We start from the raw sequence: 18,231 nt of genomic DNA on the forward strand, positions 1-18,231 counted from the left end.
TGTTCTCCAATTTAATAATGAATTGTATTATACAAAACATTAAGCCAAAACAAAAAATACACAACATTTTTAAAATCATTTCTATTTGGGATAGACACAGCACTTCAGTGACCTCTGTCCATTTGACTCATTACAAATGACTCGTGCCTGGTGAAGTTATTACAGCTCCTAAAGGAGACATGAATGTCTGAATCAAATGTCATGGCAATCCATCCCAGTTGTTTCGACTTTTTACTTTAAGAAATATATATATCCACTTGCTGGCGGCACTTCAGGGGAGGGATCACCAAAGTCAGTTGGATACACCTCTGGGACTGTCAATGTACAAAAATTGCATGACATATAGTTTATATATAGTATATATATATATACATATACTATTTCTGTATGGACCAAAGTGGGGGTAGAATGACTGACATTGCCATCCCTAGACCCACATTGTATAATATGGCTAAAAAAAACAAAGTATTTTGACAGACAGCAAAAACATTCAAGATGTGCACTGATGTCTCTGGAGAATATCAATTGTTTCTTTTGCTGTAAAGTACATAGTGTATTCTCAGGCGGAGCAATACAGTTCATGGATCTATCAATGGTTTCAATGACAGGGTCATGTTCTTACATCGGTTTGGTGTCAAATATAGTTTCCTGTCTTTTTAGTGTTGGGAATAACATCATTTTTCCACGCTCTGCTATACAAATGTATACCTTCCAAAGTGATACACAGATACAAATACTGGTCTGCCCCTATTCAACATATCACGATAAGAATTGAATTGACAGTCATTTGATTTGAGTTGGCAGGGGAGTTGGCAACAGACTGTATTTTGTGACTGTGATTGTTGTTGCATGCATTCATTACAGCCCACTTCCCAGCCCATCCCTCTCATCTCTGTGTAAAAGGTGCAGTATGTTGCAGACAAGAGGACAGATGAACGTCTCTCTGCTTTACAGGTGAGTGTCATTTTTTACACAGTTTTCTGGTAGTGCATGATGTGAAGTTTTCCAATAAACAACCCTTTGTATTTAATCTTGATTTGAAAAACGTTTTAAATGCTAACTTCTATAACTAAACTAATTCTTAGTAACTGAGCTGTTCTCTGTAGAATCAGATGGAAGAATCCTGTTGACAGTCCTACATTCATACTAATAGTATTCTATCTTCCTGTATTGCTGCATTGCAAAAGATGTAACCACCTATTATCCATGACAAAACTAAGAGATGGCCATTATCTTTTCATTAAATATGTTACGGTATTGTCATTATTACCAGGCAACTTTTATTATTAACTAATAACTAATTACTAATTATTGTCTACTGGCAGTGTAAATCAATTGACAATAAGAACATTATTTCATGGTTAATGAGCAAAAAGAGGTATTGTACCACAATAACAGATTCTAATACAGCTGTATTATTGTTGCAGACGGAACAGGCAAAGTAAAGGACATGTTCACATGCTTTTATTAAATAAATGATTAGTATGCCAACAGCCTTTATATAAGATACACAGATAGACAGCCAGGTTAGTTGAAAATACAGAAGTCTAAAGTTCTGTCAATTTTAAAAGTGCAATGTGTAGAGAGAGAGAGAGAGAGAGAGAGAGAGAGAGAGAGAGAGAGAGAGAAGAGAGATTCCCCTCAAACAAGTCTACAAGCCCTGCAAAATCTATATTCACTCAGCATCACTTTCCCATCACCACTGCACTGTCCCTGTAGTGTTCATACAATGTATTCTTATTATAGTCTTCATAGTCATATGTACTCTGTTGTGTGATATACTGTAATGTGCAATGTATGAATCCAGAGGAGCAAAACACGTAATTGCTCCAGAAGCAAACACACCTGTGAAATAAAATAAATGACCAATATTCTCAAAGACTTCCAATAATGTATGAGATGCATGTAACAGACAGGGTTGACATTCCTAAATGTCTAACCTAATGACTCGTATGAAAATGTTCTACCTGCTCAAGCTCTGCAATGTATTATCTGACACAGAGTGTTTCTTGGTTAATTAAGAAGACACATGCAAAAATAATAATATATTATTTTCCTCATTATATATAGGTATGCGTTGATGAAAAGAACATCTGGTTTTGCTCTCAACACCCAGCAAAGAGATGGCATTTTAGATAAGCCAATTACACCAGAACAGCTCTTCAGGCCTACAGTCTTTTATGATTCCTATGTCGAACTTAAATTTACAGTTTAGAGATTAACTAATGAGAAGTTACCATGGAGCAGCATTCGGGACAAAACAAACAGAATCCTGGGTGGTTTGTCAATGTTTTCACAGTTAGTGTGCTACGGAGGAGTGTGACCAAAACACTCATTACTAACACCTGTATCTGTGTCTGTTTTGACAGGCTTCATTTGACCATGGACAACAGCAGTTTGGGATTCCTCGGAGATGCAAACACATCTCTTCAGATTGAATTTCCATCCTGTATTACATTGAGGAACCAGGTCTCTCGCATTTTCCTATATGCCTTCCTCTCTGTTGGCATCGTCTGCACAGTAGTGGGAAACCTCCTTGTGGTGTTGTCCATCGCCTACTTCAAGCAGTTGCAGTCACCCACAAACTCCTTTGTCATGTCCCTGGCAGTGGCTGACTGCCTTGTTGGCCTGGTAGTGATGCCGTATAGTATGATTCGAACCGTGGAGGGATGCTGGTACTTTGGTGTCCTATTTTGTCAGCTTCACTCTAGCCTAGATGTCATGCTCTGCACTGCCTCTATATTCCATCTCAGTTGCATTGCCTTTGACCGCTACTATGCTGTCTGCAACTCGCTAGTTTACTCTTTAAAGATGTCCCGCAATCGGGTAGCTCTCCTTATTGTTATATGTTGGGCTGTTCCTACGCTCATCTCCTTTGGCCCCATAATGCTAGATCTCCATGTTGCCGGTGTGGACATCCTGCTTCCTAAAGATGTATGTGTGTTTTTGGTCAATCGCATTTATGCTGTCATGGCTTCTTTGGTAGCCTTTTACTTGCCGATGGCTATCATGTTAATAGCCTACTGGAAGATCTTCAAAGCTGCTAAACGGCAAGCCAGGCAGATCAGCGCCATGGAAAGCCAGATGGCTGCTGGAGTTGGCAAAGACTCAAGCAAGAAACGAAGACACCGAAACACAATGAAAAGGGAAAGGAAGGCAGCAAAAACTTTGGGTATCATCATGGGAGTTTTCCTTATCTTCTGGATGCCCTTTTTTACAGTCAACATTGTGGACCCGTTTATTGATTACAGCACGGAGGTGGTTGTCTGGGATACATTTTTATGGCTAGGATATATCAACTCATCTCTAAATCCCTTCCTGTATGGGTTCTTCAACCGTTCCTTCCGTAGGGCATTCCTGATGTTCATGGGCTGCAGGGTATGTCTGCCTGGATCCTCCCCTGGGATGGACCTGTCGCACACAAGGAAAGAGGCAAATGAACGTGCAGATTAACCTTAAAATAAAGATAGTATCTATACATTTTGTGTAGGCATACAAGGTGAACAGACACGGCAACATTTTTGTAAATCAATGTCACTTTTTAATTTGGTAAAACTAAGTTTTTTGTCAATATCATGGAAAATTTGTTTAAATCAGGAGGAATATTATTTCTACTATAAGAAATATCAGTGACGTGGCATTTTTTGACATATTTTGAAAATATTATCCTTGAAAAATGATTTTTCAATAATAATAAGGGTTCAAAAGGATCCAAGAGGATGCCAGAGCAGATAGGGCGTAGAAATTGCTACAATTGAAAATATTTATTTTTTTATTCAATCTACGTACTAGCGATTAGGAGGATCATAGAATAATGAATTCTCTGGAACTAAAACAAAAAAGGGCAAAGGTTTGGAAAATGTGCAAGACTTGAAGAGGCCACATCAAAGGGGTTGATGAAGCTATGATGACACAACAGAGCTTTACATCGCAGGTAAACACCTTATTGATACTTAAAATGAGAGCGGCCAGGCATATATTTTGATAAATGACATTTGAACTTTAAGTATCGTCACCTAACCTGGCTGTATTCCAGAGGTTGATATTAATATATGTAATACATACAATACGAATTCAAAGAGATGATTATTAATTTGTATTGTGATTGGTCTTTTCATGTCTCTCTGTCATTACTAAAAATGTGTATATTGTGATTTGGAACTCTTTCAGTGGGATCGAAGACCACAGTCGTCAAGCTGATCAAAACAGGAATGTCAGGTCTTCCGACAACTGCAGGACAATTAAAACATCCTCGTAAAAACCTGCAGATACAGAATAAAGGTGCACAAGTTTGAAGGTAAGTGTGCAAAATACAATGAAAGGCAAAGCAGAGATTTGACTGTACCTCTCATATTTACTCTGGGAATCTGTGTAATATAACTGTGGAGGAGGAGCAGTAAATGCAGTTGTTGAACAAGCCACGGCTTTGGGCAGGACCAGTGAGCAAAATTTGACAAAACAGCTTAGGATTCTTTGGTAAAATGAAAATTCGAGCCACTTTTTATTCCCAATCAAATATACAGTACATGTACTCAAATTGATCTACCAAGATGACAAATTACAAGTCAAAATGTGTCAGTTGTTTTATAGAAGGGTGAATCAAAACCAATTAGAAAGAGTACTGTATCCCTGTTAATTGCATCTCTAGACGTTTAAGAAAAAGTATATTTGCTGAGATATTGCATGCTTGACAAATGAGCAGTTTTCTGCCTTTTGTGATTCAGTGTTGATATAGCCTTTTACGTTATGAAAACAGCTCATACTCTAAGAAACCAATTTATTATTTAAATTTAAATATAGGTATTTGGCTAACTTCAATGTGTGGCACCCATCCAATTGGGCTTTTTGAGGCGAGAGTAAGGTGAAATTACAAAGATAGTCTTGCCTTGTACTTGTAGTTTTCTATTTTTCTAAATGAGGTTGTCTCTTGATTGTTCTTCTGAAAGGGTTGCTGTCTGAGAAAGGATAGACTGATTTCAGGAGTTGCAGCACAGTTTAGCGACACTAAAAATATCAGAAAGTAGTAGATCTCAAGATGTTGTGACAGAATGGCAGGTGGTGGACGATTGAGCGCATGCCTGTGTATGAGTGCTCTCAAGTTGCTTTTATTTTGTTATAACACATTTAAAAAAGAGAGTACACTATACAAGACTATAAAACAGTATAAAATGCATTATTTATTCTTAAATCAACATTTAGCATTAAGTTGGAATTCAAAGTTTGTCATGAAATAACTACAAATTGCATCTGCAATGATTAATCTCTAAGGCGTTTACACTTAAGTAAATTGATATGCTTATTTTAGAAACATGAAACAAATGTGTCCCATTACTTTGTCTCTACTTGCAACATGTTGCTCTTCTAATCTTGAATCTGGATTATGTTGTGGTATAATGACACACAATGCCTCCCGCATAGCACAAAATGCCTTAAATCAATCTACGAACATTGAGTAAGAAATGAATTGTTTATTTTGCACAAACTATGAATTCATTAATATCCAAAATGTTACGTATGTAAATGTTATGCAATGTAAATGTGAACAAGAAGTTTATGGTAGTGTATTTAAAGATTTTTAGGATATTGTGATAACAGTTTGGTGTGGGGCGAATGCATTTACCTTGGCAATTTGCTTCACAATATTGCACATGAGGTGAAGACCACCATTATTAGTACAATGGAATAACGTACTTTACACCAAACCACATCCATTATTAGGAACACTGCAGCATAACAGATACTGGATGCTAAGTTGGTGAGATGTTGTTCAGTGCTGGCAAATCAGTGTTTGGAGACATTTTAAACTGAAAAAACAATATTTCTTTTCAGGTTCAACACTTAATCTGGTCTGAGAAAGTGCTGCACTTTCATGGTGGACGCTAATAAGTGGGACGTTTTTTTGGTCTTGTTAGAGCAAGAATCTCCTTCTCCCTTCCTCTCTCTCTCTCTCTCTCTGTCTCTCATTCACTCTTTAGAATGAGTCCTGCAGTATATTTTCCCAAAACCTCATTTAGTGTGTAACTATAGTTATTTCTCTTTTGTTTTTGTGGGTCAGCACTGTGGATCTTTGTTTAGTCCTAAGGATATATTAGCTTCTGCTATTGCCTCTTCTTTTAATTTATAATCTAATCCTGCAAGGCACAGAGATAGTGCCCAGAATGCATCGTCATACTCAAAATAAAGTCAAAGACCAGACAGCTTTGTGCAAATGATAAACTTAGATGTTTATCTGCAGTCTGTTTATCTGCTCTAAACCATAGTCAAAGTCTTTCTTTGTCAAACTAATGCCAGTGCTGTCAGTATACACAATTAGGAGTCGAGGCAGTGGCGGTCTCTTTGGAAGGCTATTTTGCTTTGTGTAACTGTGCACACATTGCAGTGGGAGCCAGTACATTTTATCACTCCAGTTACAAGAATACTGTAGCTTTGATGGAGCTATGTTGTTTCGAGTCTGTTTTCTTATTGAGGAACAGAAGAGTGACTGAGTATAAACGGCAAAATATTTCGAAGGGCATTAATCAAAGAACACAACAAAGAGAATGTGAAGCATGACAACAAGCTATGCTTTTTTATTTGTGTATATTGAATTTGTATACTTTATGAGGTGTCAACCGATGAGAACTTTCTTCTATTTTCTTTCATCGCTTTCTTTCTCTTCATGGAGCTATTTTTTCTCTCTCATTTATGGTCATGATTACAGATTTTAAAAAGTATAAATTCAACTGTTTGACTTTCGCCTGGGTAAAAAAAAAGAACATTTGAATAAACTCATGGTGGAATGAGGATAATAACAGAAAGTAATTGAGATGTATTAGTCTTGATAGTGTCTCTACCTCTCTCTCTCTGTCTTTGTCTCTTTTACATTGCCTGCAGCTCAAGCCTTATGTGAATGTTGTCAATTTTTGTTTGTTTGTGTGTCAGGAGATTCCCACTACTCTGTTCACCTTGGGTGACACAGACAGATATTGATTTATTTCCATCAATTTTATTGCTAATTTGTCAAAACAAACACTATTTTGCTTCCCAAAAGCACAAGACTTAAAGGTGAAAATATGCAAGAGGTGAAACAAAAAGAACAATAGTGACATCTGCTGGATGAGGCAGATTGTATAAAAAAAATCAATGGCTCAAATACTTTTTATTTTATTTCTCATTTATATCTTACGTTAACAAACATAACATTAGAAAGTATCCCTAAAAAAGCATGTTTATCTCACATTAGCACTCACTTGGCAAAGAAATTACAGTTAAGTGGGCCAAGAGGACACATGGATTTATATTCAAATAAGTGTACATATCAATGCCAAGTTAACTTCTACATCCAACAGTTAGAATAAATACTGTGCAGCATCTTTATTCATAGGCGGACTCTTACCTTTACAATGCCTTGTCAAAACCCCCAGAATTGATGAAATATCATGATTCATTTTGACATATTACTTTTAATTAAACCCAAACATTCTCGTAACAACAAAAATGTTCCTTATAACTCTTATTTTGCTCTGTTAGAGTTTTCAAGATATTTGTTTCAATCCTTTACATTTGTATGTTCTTTTTTTCTCTGAAATCAGCTGAAATATAAATTTAATATATAAATTTAAAGAAATAAGCGGTAATATAGAGGCTAATGTTAAATGTCTTGCCGAAAGGGCGTATGCGTGTCAACTAGGCTGTGTAATGTCGATGCACAGTGCTTCCAAGTGACAGCAATTAAAGTAAGTCAAAGAATGTGGCTACTACTGTGTCCACTTAAATGGCAAGATTTGTCATCTATATAAATATGATGTGAGCGAGGGATTGAGAAAAACGTTTAGTCCTGTTTGGGCTGGGATCAAGCCATTGTTCTCAGTCTGCAGCTTTAATCAAGCTCGGACTCACAGATGTTTTGTGAACAAAAAAGTACGTCCCATGTCGGTCCAATATGGCGCTCTGAAAATGAATAAAAGATTCTCTGGTTGCCTCTTAAATGTCAGTCTCTTTAAGACCATAGCAGTCTTCCAGATCAACGAATTGATAACTGCTCTGCTCACAAGAGTTGTAAATCCCCATAGAGACTGTGTCTACTGTATCCATCCGACCCAATGCAGGTTTGGTTCCTTTTCCTGGCCCTCCCTTGATTTTATTTGACAGATTGTTCACTTTCTCTTTGAGCTGAAAAGAAGATGTTTGCAGAGGTGGAAACAGACTCCATCTCTTGAAACCTAGCGAGGGCCCTTTTCCCTTGTGAAACAAAGAGTTGCCACAGGATTCGTGCACAGCATAGCCGGGCTTACAGTCTCCCCTCTGATCCCTTGTCATTCCCTTGACAGCCGTCCGCCACCTGTGGTCATAGAAGCGACGCAGGACCCTCTGTCTTTGATGACACTGGCACCTGAGGAGCCGAGTGAATGCCCGCTGGAACTCTTTGCTGGAGCAGGGGTAGATCATGGGGTTGATGCAGCTGTTAAAGTAGCCCAGCCAGAAGACCACCTTAAACAACGTTTCTGATGGCTTCAGTGCTGGAAATAAGGCCCCTAAAAGGAGATGGATCCATACAAAATATTTGTGAGGAAACATACAGTAAATGCACAATACAAGAACAGTAAACTGCTGACATTGTTCTGTTAAAAATTCAAGAACATTTTCATAAGATATTTGTCAAAACCAAGACCTGTTGAAGCTCAATGTAGGTACAGTTAGATAAGTTGTATTCTCTTTTATGTATACCAAATGCTGTGATAAATAACAGATAAAGATTTTTGGCAAAATTATGCTGTATTTAATTTCGTCAATCTGGACTTTAATCAGTATAAAATATTTTTTAGTAATTTGAATAATTGTATCTTATATCAATAGTCTATTAATAAATAGTTTGTGTTTTTAAGAAGTTATACAGGAAAACGGAACCTGAATCTGAAACAAACAATGCACTATACCATTGTATTATGCTTGTGCTACATATACTGTATGTGTTTCAACCCTTTGACTGTAAGGTATTAACAGCATATTTTTTGAAGTGATTTGTTGTGTACCAGTAGTGATGGGAGGCTGTGACATTTTGTGGACTTTTATTCATGGGGACAGAGATTTACTGAGCATGTTTCAACCACAACTCCTTTCATGAGGCTTTTGCTGGAGTAGAACATGTGAGTTGTTTTGTTATTTGTGCAAAGTACTTGAATCCTTTCTTGAGTGATTTTAATTGATTAAAACATTTGTCTTCATTAACCAGACTGCTACCAACATAGGGCATTTAAATGTTCCTGTGGTGAATGCTTTCTCTGAGGGGATATAGTCTTGTCAGGCGTTTGAATGAGTCAGCACAGAAGTAGTGAAGCTCTACCCGATTCCACATGTAATTATGTCACCGCCTTAGCTTGTGCACAGGTTCATTCAAACCATGTCTTTGTCATTATGTCTGCATTATGAAAAATCCTGCCATGGACAACATTAAATATTCCAGTTATCAGCTTATTTTGGGATGGCAGAGCATTCAAATGTAACAGCTAAGATGTTTCCTTTTTAACTGCCTAAAGGCATTTAAAAAAATGGATTGACCGGTGGATTGCTCCCTCCAGGTGGGGACGGAGTGCCTACCTCAAGCGAAGGAGTTCAAGTATCTCGGGGTCTTGTTCACGAGTGAGGGTAAGATGGAGCGGGAGATCGACAGACGGATCGGTGTGGCTGCAGCAGTAAAGCAGGCGCTGCACCGGACCGTCTTGGTGAAGAGGGAGCTGAGCCGGAAGGCAAAGCTCTCAATTTACCACTCGGTCTACGTTCCTACCCTCACCTATGGTCACGAACTCTGGGTCGGGACCAAAAGGACAAGGTCGCGGCTACAAGCGGCCGAAATGAGCTTCCTCCGTAGGGTGGCCGGGCTCAGCCTTAGAGATAGGGTAAGGAGCTCGGTCATCAGGAGGGAGCTTGGAGCCGAGCCGCTACTCCTTCGCGTCGAAAGGAGTCAGCTGAGGTGGTTCGGGCATCTAATTAGGATGCCTCCTGGACGCCTCCCACTGGAGGTTTTCCAGGCACGTCCAACTGGGAAGAGACCCCGGGGAAGACCCAGAACACGCTGGAGGGATTAAATCTCCCAGCTGGCCTGGGAACGCCTCGGGATCCCCCAGAATGAGCTGGAACATGGTGCCGGTGAGAGGGAGGTCTGGGTCAGCCTGCTTGGCCTGTTGCCACCGCGACCCGACCCCGGATAAGCGGAGGAAAATGGATGGATGGATGGATTGAGGCTTTTTAAAGTTCTTCCAAATAACATTACAGAATGGTAATTTACCATTAATTAGATAAATGTTTTGCAATAAAAGGTCAGTTTTTTTTCTGCTTACGTTCAACCCAAGCCCTATAGCTGCTTTGCTCATTTTATCATACTTGCTATGGCAATTTTGGTGTGACATGAAATGACATGCTATTTTTCATGGAAAGCTGCCTTATCCTGTTGCAATTCCATGTTGTTCTTTTCTCCCCCTTGAATTTAACATAGTTGTTGACCCTGGACACAGAGGCCACATGTCACAGTGCTAATGTCTTTATGTGCCATTTATTCAGAGACAAAAACTGTATAATAAAACAGTTCTCTCTCTGACTTGTATGTTTTTCTGCAGCATGAACAATATTCTGTGTAGCTCCGGCTACCTGCCTCTTACTTTGCTTTCGTCTCGTCTGTAAGTCATTGACTCAACACTGTTAAAGACGGTGATTAGTGATAATCACTCCCTTTAATAAGTGATTAAAGGGAGTGATGTTATCCACTGGTTATTCTTACTGAAATGACATCACCTTAAAGGCAGACAGCAAGTGATTCAGTACCGTGACGCACTACCACTACACCATGATTTTTGTTTTATTGCCTATTAGATAACAGTATCTTTTAAAGTTCTGCTAGATGCAGACCGTCCTCCCCAACAAAACCCCAGTATAAGTCAGTAAACAGCTTAATGCAACGGATATTTACATTTATAGGAGAAAGTCAGGTAAGTGTTGTTTAAAGAGCAACAACGTATGTGTAAGGAGGAGCTCCAGGTGGGTGGAAAGAGTTTAGAGAATAATCTCCTTGACATTTGATGCTTCAAGGATGAAGCTATAGTTCAGTGAACACTTGCATAAACAATGGTATGCATTTATAGGGAGTCTTGTTGACCAAACGACATATTGTAATGATTAGCCATGAACTGTAAGATTACTATTCTTACCTATACTGATGGTATTTGATAATTTTCTTATTGTCAACAAATTCTATGAAAAAACTAAAAGAAACTATGAATTTGTCTTTCAAAACACTCTGCCCCAAGCACATTTGTTCCACCGAAGACATAAATCTTTAAAAACGTATCATGAATATGTTATTATTATTATTAAAGGCAAAACCATTTCCTCAGGAGTAGACAGTGATTATGTTGAGGACTAATTTCAGCTTCAAATTTGCTGTGGTAGTGTTTAAAGCAGCAGGAGGTGATGAATGACACTGCCCAGGTGCCTCATAATAAAGGAACACATCACTCAGAGAAACAGTGTGGCTAATTGATGTTGTTTTCTTTTTTATCATTTATGGACAACAAAGGAAGTCTCTAGCACAGAGAAATTAGGTTGATCAGGTCACAGAATACAATACTTGTTGGTCATATCAATTCATTGTTGGTTTTGGTCTTCTCATGGGATTTGTTGACAAATAGAAAAATATAGAATATCACCAGACTTACCCTTTAAAGAGAGAAAGCCTTGTGTTCTTCATGAACAAGTATAATACACCCACTCCCTCACCAGTCAGGTGAAACGCTCCTTTATTTATCAGCTTAGTTAAATACATGGTTTTGGGTTATTTTATATGTGTTCCTCGTCTAAATGTAGGATCCACTTTTGTTGATTAATACATTTGCTTCATTAAGTATGTTTTCATTCAAATATTTGTTTTATTGTTTCTTGTTTGCTTTGATTTCTAATAATTGTTCTCTCCGGGGTCCACTTCCGGTTGAGGATGGCGCTCTCATTAACATGCACACATGAATGCCCCTTGCTCCACCAGGTGTTGGTACTGTGCACTGTACCAAGCGGGACCTTGGGATGGGGGAGGAATTCATTTTGTATTCATTTATTTTTATTTCAGCCTTAGATAGAATCACTGTAGCTTGACATGTATGTTTTAAAGTTATTGTATCTTAATGCCTGAATGAAAATACTGATGTTACTAAAATTCCTACTAACTTTAATTGTCTGCCTAATTTTACCCTTACTGTTAGCAAAGTAGTTTTAACCAGGAAGTATTTAAAGTTTGTTTGAGTTATTCAGCCTTTTTTCTGTGTGCTGGGGATTCCTCCTTTGTGTCAGGGAGCGTCCTTTATTCTTGTATCAGTGCTATTTGTCTTATGTATACTAATTATTAAGTAAGAAACCATAAACCAAGTTCCTTTACTCTTGTGCTAATTTTGGTTCTCCAAACTTCCCATTACTGCCGGCTCACATCCTGATCAACAGGGTTTGAAATTTGCTCACCCTAAGTAAATTGTATGGGTCCTCATACAGCTCAAAGTAAAAATGTAAATCCATCGAAGCACAACTGAAGTAACAGTATAGAATGCACACCTTTAAAACAAAGAAAGTCAACTATGAACTGCAATGACTGGAAACTTGAAACATGCATGAATGTGTGACTTTATGCTGGTTGAATTTACGTCAGCCAAAAATAAAGGAAAAGCAGCAAATTATATATAGTTGAATAATTCATACTAAAAACTAAAATGTATATTCCCTGTGAGAGAAGTATTTCTGAAAGGCCATTTCTTTTTATTCCATCAGTTTCTGGTATTCATGAGTCTGGTGCACTAATATAAGCTAATTGTGTTCGGGCGCTCTCTGGAGCTTCAGATGAGTCAGACTACTCCATCGTCACAGAGAACGGGCCTGATTGGCACAGGAGGTGCTAAAAGTATGTTTGTCTCTCAGCAAAAGGTTAATGATGTCTCAACAATGTTCCAACATCGATCTCTCTGACTGACTGACCAAGTGTGGGTAAGCAGAGCTAAGAATTGTGTGTGGTGACTATTCCACACTCGTCAATCGGTCATGTAGGAAACAAACCTCAACAGAACAGATCATGCCAATTAGAGACCTCTACCATGTAAGCAACAATTTTAAACAACTCAATCTCCAAGATAATGATTCCTTTTGGCAGAGCTCCCTTTTTGTTTTCTCTTTTGAAATACATTTTCTTTAGCATAGTGCCAAACTAAGAATAATGGACTCTGCAGACTTAAGATCCTGGGTGATGTTTACCAGGTGCAGAGGCTGTGTAATATGTTTGTAAAAATTATATGAGATTGTGATGGTGTATTGATTTGTAGTCCACTAACAATGAGTCTCATTATTGTCCATGCTTATATTCAATCACAAGAGGAGATGGAGTATATATCCATCTTATACTTCTAGATACAAATATTGCCCTTTTCACTTCCATTGAATGAGTAAAGTTATGAGCAGCTTCCACTTAATTTCTTGCACCCTCTCTCTCCCTGGAAGCTTGACGGTAATTGTATTCAATAAATCTGGAGGTGCAGCAAGAATGAGAGGTCTGTAGGTGCTATATCTGATAAGACACTGGCCATTTGTTCATAATGGCTTTCACAATCAATTATGTGATATAGTATGCTAAATTAAAATTCATGAGGCCACCATAAGTGTGTGTTGTCAGGCTACTTTCTTAAAGTGCAGCTGTATATGCATGTTGCATCAGTTTGATATATGTAGAATCCATAATGACTTTCATTCATCATCCCCTCTGAAGGGCTTGTCTCATCCAATCTATACTGTGATCCGTTGCTTATTAACACCTATTGTTAGTCCTCAGTGTAAATACATTTTTTTAATGTTCAAATTAAACTGTAACCTTCCCCTGCAATGAAGATAATGAAACACAAAACCCTTCACAAACAAATATATTTATACATATATTAATTGTGTTACTATGTGAGACTCTCACTAAAACAGGCAGCCCACTGGAAATGGTACTTTAAATAGGCAGCTGTGATGGCTGCAACATGTTGGGAAAATTCTCATTAGTGTAGAATGTTAGTCTATTATGACTGCTCTTTTAAGAATGTTATATTAGCCATCTGAAAAAAATATGCTTGCAAAAAAAAATGACAGGCATGAAAAGAAGCCACATTAATAGTCAAGTTGCAGTTTTGACCTGCACTCACCAAAATATTTGATTTTAGAAATTCTTAGTTTTGATCACTTCCTGGCATAGTTTTTTTTAGAATAAACAGTGAATGAAATCCAACATGTACCGTTTTCTATTTTCTCTAATGCCTCAATCTTACTGCAGTTTATGTTGAACATTTTTATGAACTGTAGTTTATTGGTTTAATACTGTCAGCAAGTATATTACGTTGTATAAAGATCTACGCCGTTCTAAGGAGGAGCTACAGGCTGATACAGTTTAATCACAAGTGACGCGAATTCATAACTGATCACATTAAAATGAATTAACGTGAAAATATATCACTGCAAACGATTTACCTCATAATCAGCACTTGTTGAATTGTTATTTTAGTTCATTGAATTAATTTAATGTGCTAGAAATGTTAAGACATCAATTTGATGTCCTTGACAGAGATCATAGCCTCTACCAAGTTATAACCCTTTCTGCATGCATATATATATATATATATATATATATATATATATAAATATATACACTTTTTCTCTCGGATATATATTTATACTTATATTGTATATAGCGGTTAAATGTTTATACCTACATCCGTTCTACTTTTTTTTGTTGCTGCCCTTTTTTATTCTTTATACATATATTTTCTTGTTTATTGTAAATTTGTGTTTGTACATTGAGAGCGGAGTGGAAACCGGAGACAAATTCCATGTATGCGTATGCTGATTCTGATTCTGATACACCTACAGTGGAATAGACGCGCTGGGGAACATTTAACCACATAAGTCATAAGACATACATACCCATAGGCAGAAAGAAGAAAAAGGGCAGCCAACACAAGATGAACATCCCCACAACGATGGCGAGGGTTTTAGCAGCCTTTTTCTCCCTGGAGAACTTCATCAGCCGCACCGACAGCGAACTTCGAAACGGATGGTTTTTGTTGCTCTTTGAGCTGGTCGCGTCCTCCAGCACGCTGCGACAGTGTATCCGGAGGACCACTTCCATCGACTTATTTCTCTCTCGTTTGACGCCCGCTTCTAGGCTCTTAGTAGTCCTGCGGGCCACGACATAAACCCGAAAGTACATGATGAGAATGACCATGAGCGGGAGGTAGAAGGAGAAGAGAGAGGAGAAGAGCGCGTAGCCGGGCTCCTCTGTGATGCTGCAGATTCTGTCGTCCACAGGCGGCGGTTCCTTCCATCCCAGGAGTGGTCCAACAGAGATGACCGTAGATGACACCCAAACGAGCCCTAAAATAGCTATTGCCTTCTTCTCTGTCATAATAGTCGGGTATTTCAGGCAGTGTTTAACACCTATGTACCGGTCGATGGAGATGACGCAGAGGCTGAGGATGGATGCGGTGCAGCAGAGCACATCCACCGCTGCCCAGATGTTACAGAAAACCCGGCCAAACACCCAGCATCCCAGAACCTCTAGAGATGCAGAGAAAGGCAGCACGATAATGCTCAACAGCAGGTCTGCCATGGCTAAGTTGACAATGAAGAAGTTTGTGACCGTCTGCAAATGTTTATTGCATACAACGGACAGGATAACCAAAATGTTCCCAACAATTGCCACCGAAATAAAAACGAAGAGAAAGATCCCAACCCCGACAACCTGCGAGTCCACATTGAAGTTTGGGCATGTCGTGATGCTGTCGTTTGGAAATACTTGGTCCAGAACAGATCCATTGAAAGCTTCAGCCAAATAGATCCCATTGCTTTCGTTCCTCAAGTTGAAGTCAGTCATTTTGAAACGCCATAAAGAGAACTTTAGAGTAAGTTTCCTCAAGAAAGCAATGTGTCGTCAGACTCTATTTCCAGTAAAGCGGTCGTCTTTCGATTCAAGCGACTGATATCTAAAAAAACAAAAAGACCAAACAAAAGTCCATATGACTGCAGGCAAATGCATGCATCATTATGAAGCTGTTGTTTGAAAAAAATAATCTTACTCAAAAAACAATTGAGGCAACAAGAACAAAAACATCAAATGCATTTTTACGCATTTTGTCCTTGCGGTGGTTTTCCACGGTGGCATCCTTTGTTAAAAACTCCCCGATCACAGAGTCGGAACTGGTACAGCAGGTCTGAACCTACAGCTCCACCCACACGTCACATATTTACTGGTGCGTTCAAAGTCTCCACAATAGAGCAACACTTTAATTATGGGCACGGATTCCAGTTGTCCTGCCGCTTTATTTTTGTATTTTTTATCTGGCATGTTTTCATGAACGCGTCATAAGTGTTTACGATTGTTGTTTCAATGCATCTATCAGTCTTGTAATGCCCTCATGGAAAACTATCCGAAACAACCTCTCATCCACCCTTCAAATATAAGAAAAAGCAGCATCTGTCAGATCATCTTAACATCCACCATACACCAACAAGCCAGCTCTGATCACTGGAGTAAAAAAAACAAAAAAATAACTGAGTGCCTTCCTCAGGCGGAGTTATGAATTCTCATATTGACACAGCAGCTGCCATCCCAGGCCTTTTGTGCATATAGACAGGTCTGTACAAACCACCAGGAGCCTGGAGGAGAGAAGAGGTCAAAAGGAAAAGTCACAGAGCGGACAAACAATCCCTACATGGGAAAACATCAGCCCAGTGTGTTGTTACATACAGCAATGGTGAAAATAACAAATTCTTCATTTGCACTTGTTACTGTAACAAAGTTGTTTTATGTGTGCGTGTTTGTGTGTGTGGGCTTATTGGTGGGCTACTTTGGTCCATATACCATCTGGTCATTCAATTGTTCTAGATGCCGATAGCAAATCAAAGTCAATGAGGGAACAAGAGCGTTATTGTCTCCCCTCATACTATTCATAGAGCATCACAACATCACTGTCTAAACTTTCATGTTTAAATAAAATATCAATGAGGACAAAAAGTGTCATCGGTTAAATGCATGAAACGTTGCTTAAAATAATCTGCACACATTTTGGTTTTGTAACCTTAAAAAGGGATTACGATTATATTGATATATGTTTTTTTAAATTTTTCGTTGGCTAGATTAAATGGAATAATTAATCGATCGGATGAAATTTTACTCTACTTTACCACCACGAGCAGGTTATTGTGTTTCACTACGTGTTCAAGTCCTGATAAACTGCGTGAGAATGGAAGAGATGAAAGGAGTTTTAAATCAACAGCTGCAGCAGAGAAGAAGCTGCTGGTGTGTTTGCGCGGCCAAAGCTCCAGAGAGGAGACATTCTGCTTTCCGGGAAATTATATAAATGTTTGCATTCACAGTTTGAGTTCACAGGCCGGGCCTTGCCATGACTAGCAATGCAATCACAGTTAAATTAAGGATCCCATATGGGTTGTGATTTCAATTAGCATTTTTGTACTTCAGCACAAAAATGTTGCAAAATGTTGTATACATCTTAATTAATAACTGTTGCAATGCACAACCCACAACATTCCTGACCTTAACAGTCGGGGCACGCTGCATCTGGCGAACATGGTAAATGCTAACATGCTCATGTTAATCCCTGATTTGCAGTGGATTTGCTGAGCGCAGTGGACTGGTGATGCGGGACAAAGACTTCAAGTTGACTTGTTATACAGGGGAAAAAAGGCCGGGTGGACTGGTTTCATTATGCTTTCTCAATGAACGAGAAGAGAAGTGGAACTAGGAGCAGAGTGTGGAGGACCTTGCGGTGCCGTTAAGACAGGTGAGTGCAACAACACACTGCTGAACTCTCCGAAAGTCAACAATCGCATAATTGCTAAGCAACGTAGTTGTGTGTGCGGTCTCTCCTGTGCTGTAAACCTAATATTGTTGCATTTTTTGTGGAGTTTGTTGTTTTGTACATATCCACGTTATCTGCTGTAGAAATGTTTTATTCTACTGTTTATTCGAAGACAGGGGCGTTTATAGGATTCCAAGAAAGGGGGGCTTAGCCCCAAGGGGAGTGGCATGTTGGCAATTTTTTTTGGGGCCCATTTGGGGCCGCGGATATCCATTGTTTCAGACAGTTCATAGATTGGTTCAATCAGAAAGAGTGTGATTTTGCTCTGTAGTTTTGCTTGCATTCAGTATATCAGTGTTTTTCAACCTCTTCTGAGCCGCGG

General features: G+C 38.7%; 2 protein-coding genes across 2 annotated transcripts; one reads left to right on the forward strand and one right to left on the reverse strand.

The window, feature by feature from the left end:
• Window positions 1-2,382: 2,382 nt before the first annotated feature.
• On the forward strand, window positions 2,383-3,453 carry LOC116396650 (5-hydroxytryptamine receptor 4). The gene has a single exon (XM_031871396.1). It carries the CDS (start codon window positions 2,383-2,385, stop codon window positions 3,451-3,453), a length of 1,071 nt encoding a protein of 356 aa, XP_031727256.1.
• Window positions 3,454-7,138: 3,685 nt separating this feature from the next.
• adra1d (adrenoceptor alpha 1D) lies at window positions 7,139-16,246 on the reverse strand. Its single transcript, XM_031871448.1, has 2 exons — window positions 14,956-16,246; window positions 7,139-8,513 (listed from the first exon to the last, which is right to left on the reverse strand). The coding sequence occupies exons 1-2, from the start codon at window positions 15,902-15,904 to the stop codon at window positions 7,963-7,965; spliced, it is 1,500 nt and encodes a 499-aa protein (XP_031727308.1). The 5' UTR covers window positions 15,905-16,246; the 3' UTR covers window positions 7,139-7,962.
• Between the last annotated feature and the right edge of the window lie 1,985 nt (window positions 16,247-18,231).

Source organism: Anarrhichthys ocellatus, unplaced genomic scaffold, assembly GCF_004355925.1.
Source record: "Anarrhichthys ocellatus isolate YVR2014 unplaced genomic scaffold, GSC_Weel_1.0 scaffold58, whole genome shotgun sequence".
In the NCBI taxonomy this organism is placed as follows: Eukaryota; Metazoa; Chordata; class Actinopteri; order Perciformes; family Anarhichadidae; genus Anarrhichthys; species Anarrhichthys ocellatus.

Excerpts from the sequence above, each read along its gene's own strand:
- LOC116396650 (XM_031871396.1), top strand. The coding sequence starts at position 2,383 with ATGGACAACAGCAGTTTGGGATTCCTCGGAGATGCAAACACATCTCTT.
- adra1d (XM_031871448.1), bottom strand. The coding sequence starts at position 15,904 with ATGACTGACTTCAACTTGAGGAACGAAAGCAATGGGATCTATTTGGCT. Across the intron at positions 8,514-14,955 it reads TTTCTTCTTTCTGCCTATGG|GGGCCTTATTTCCAGCACTG; the intron begins GTATGTATGTCT and ends ATCTCCTTTTAG.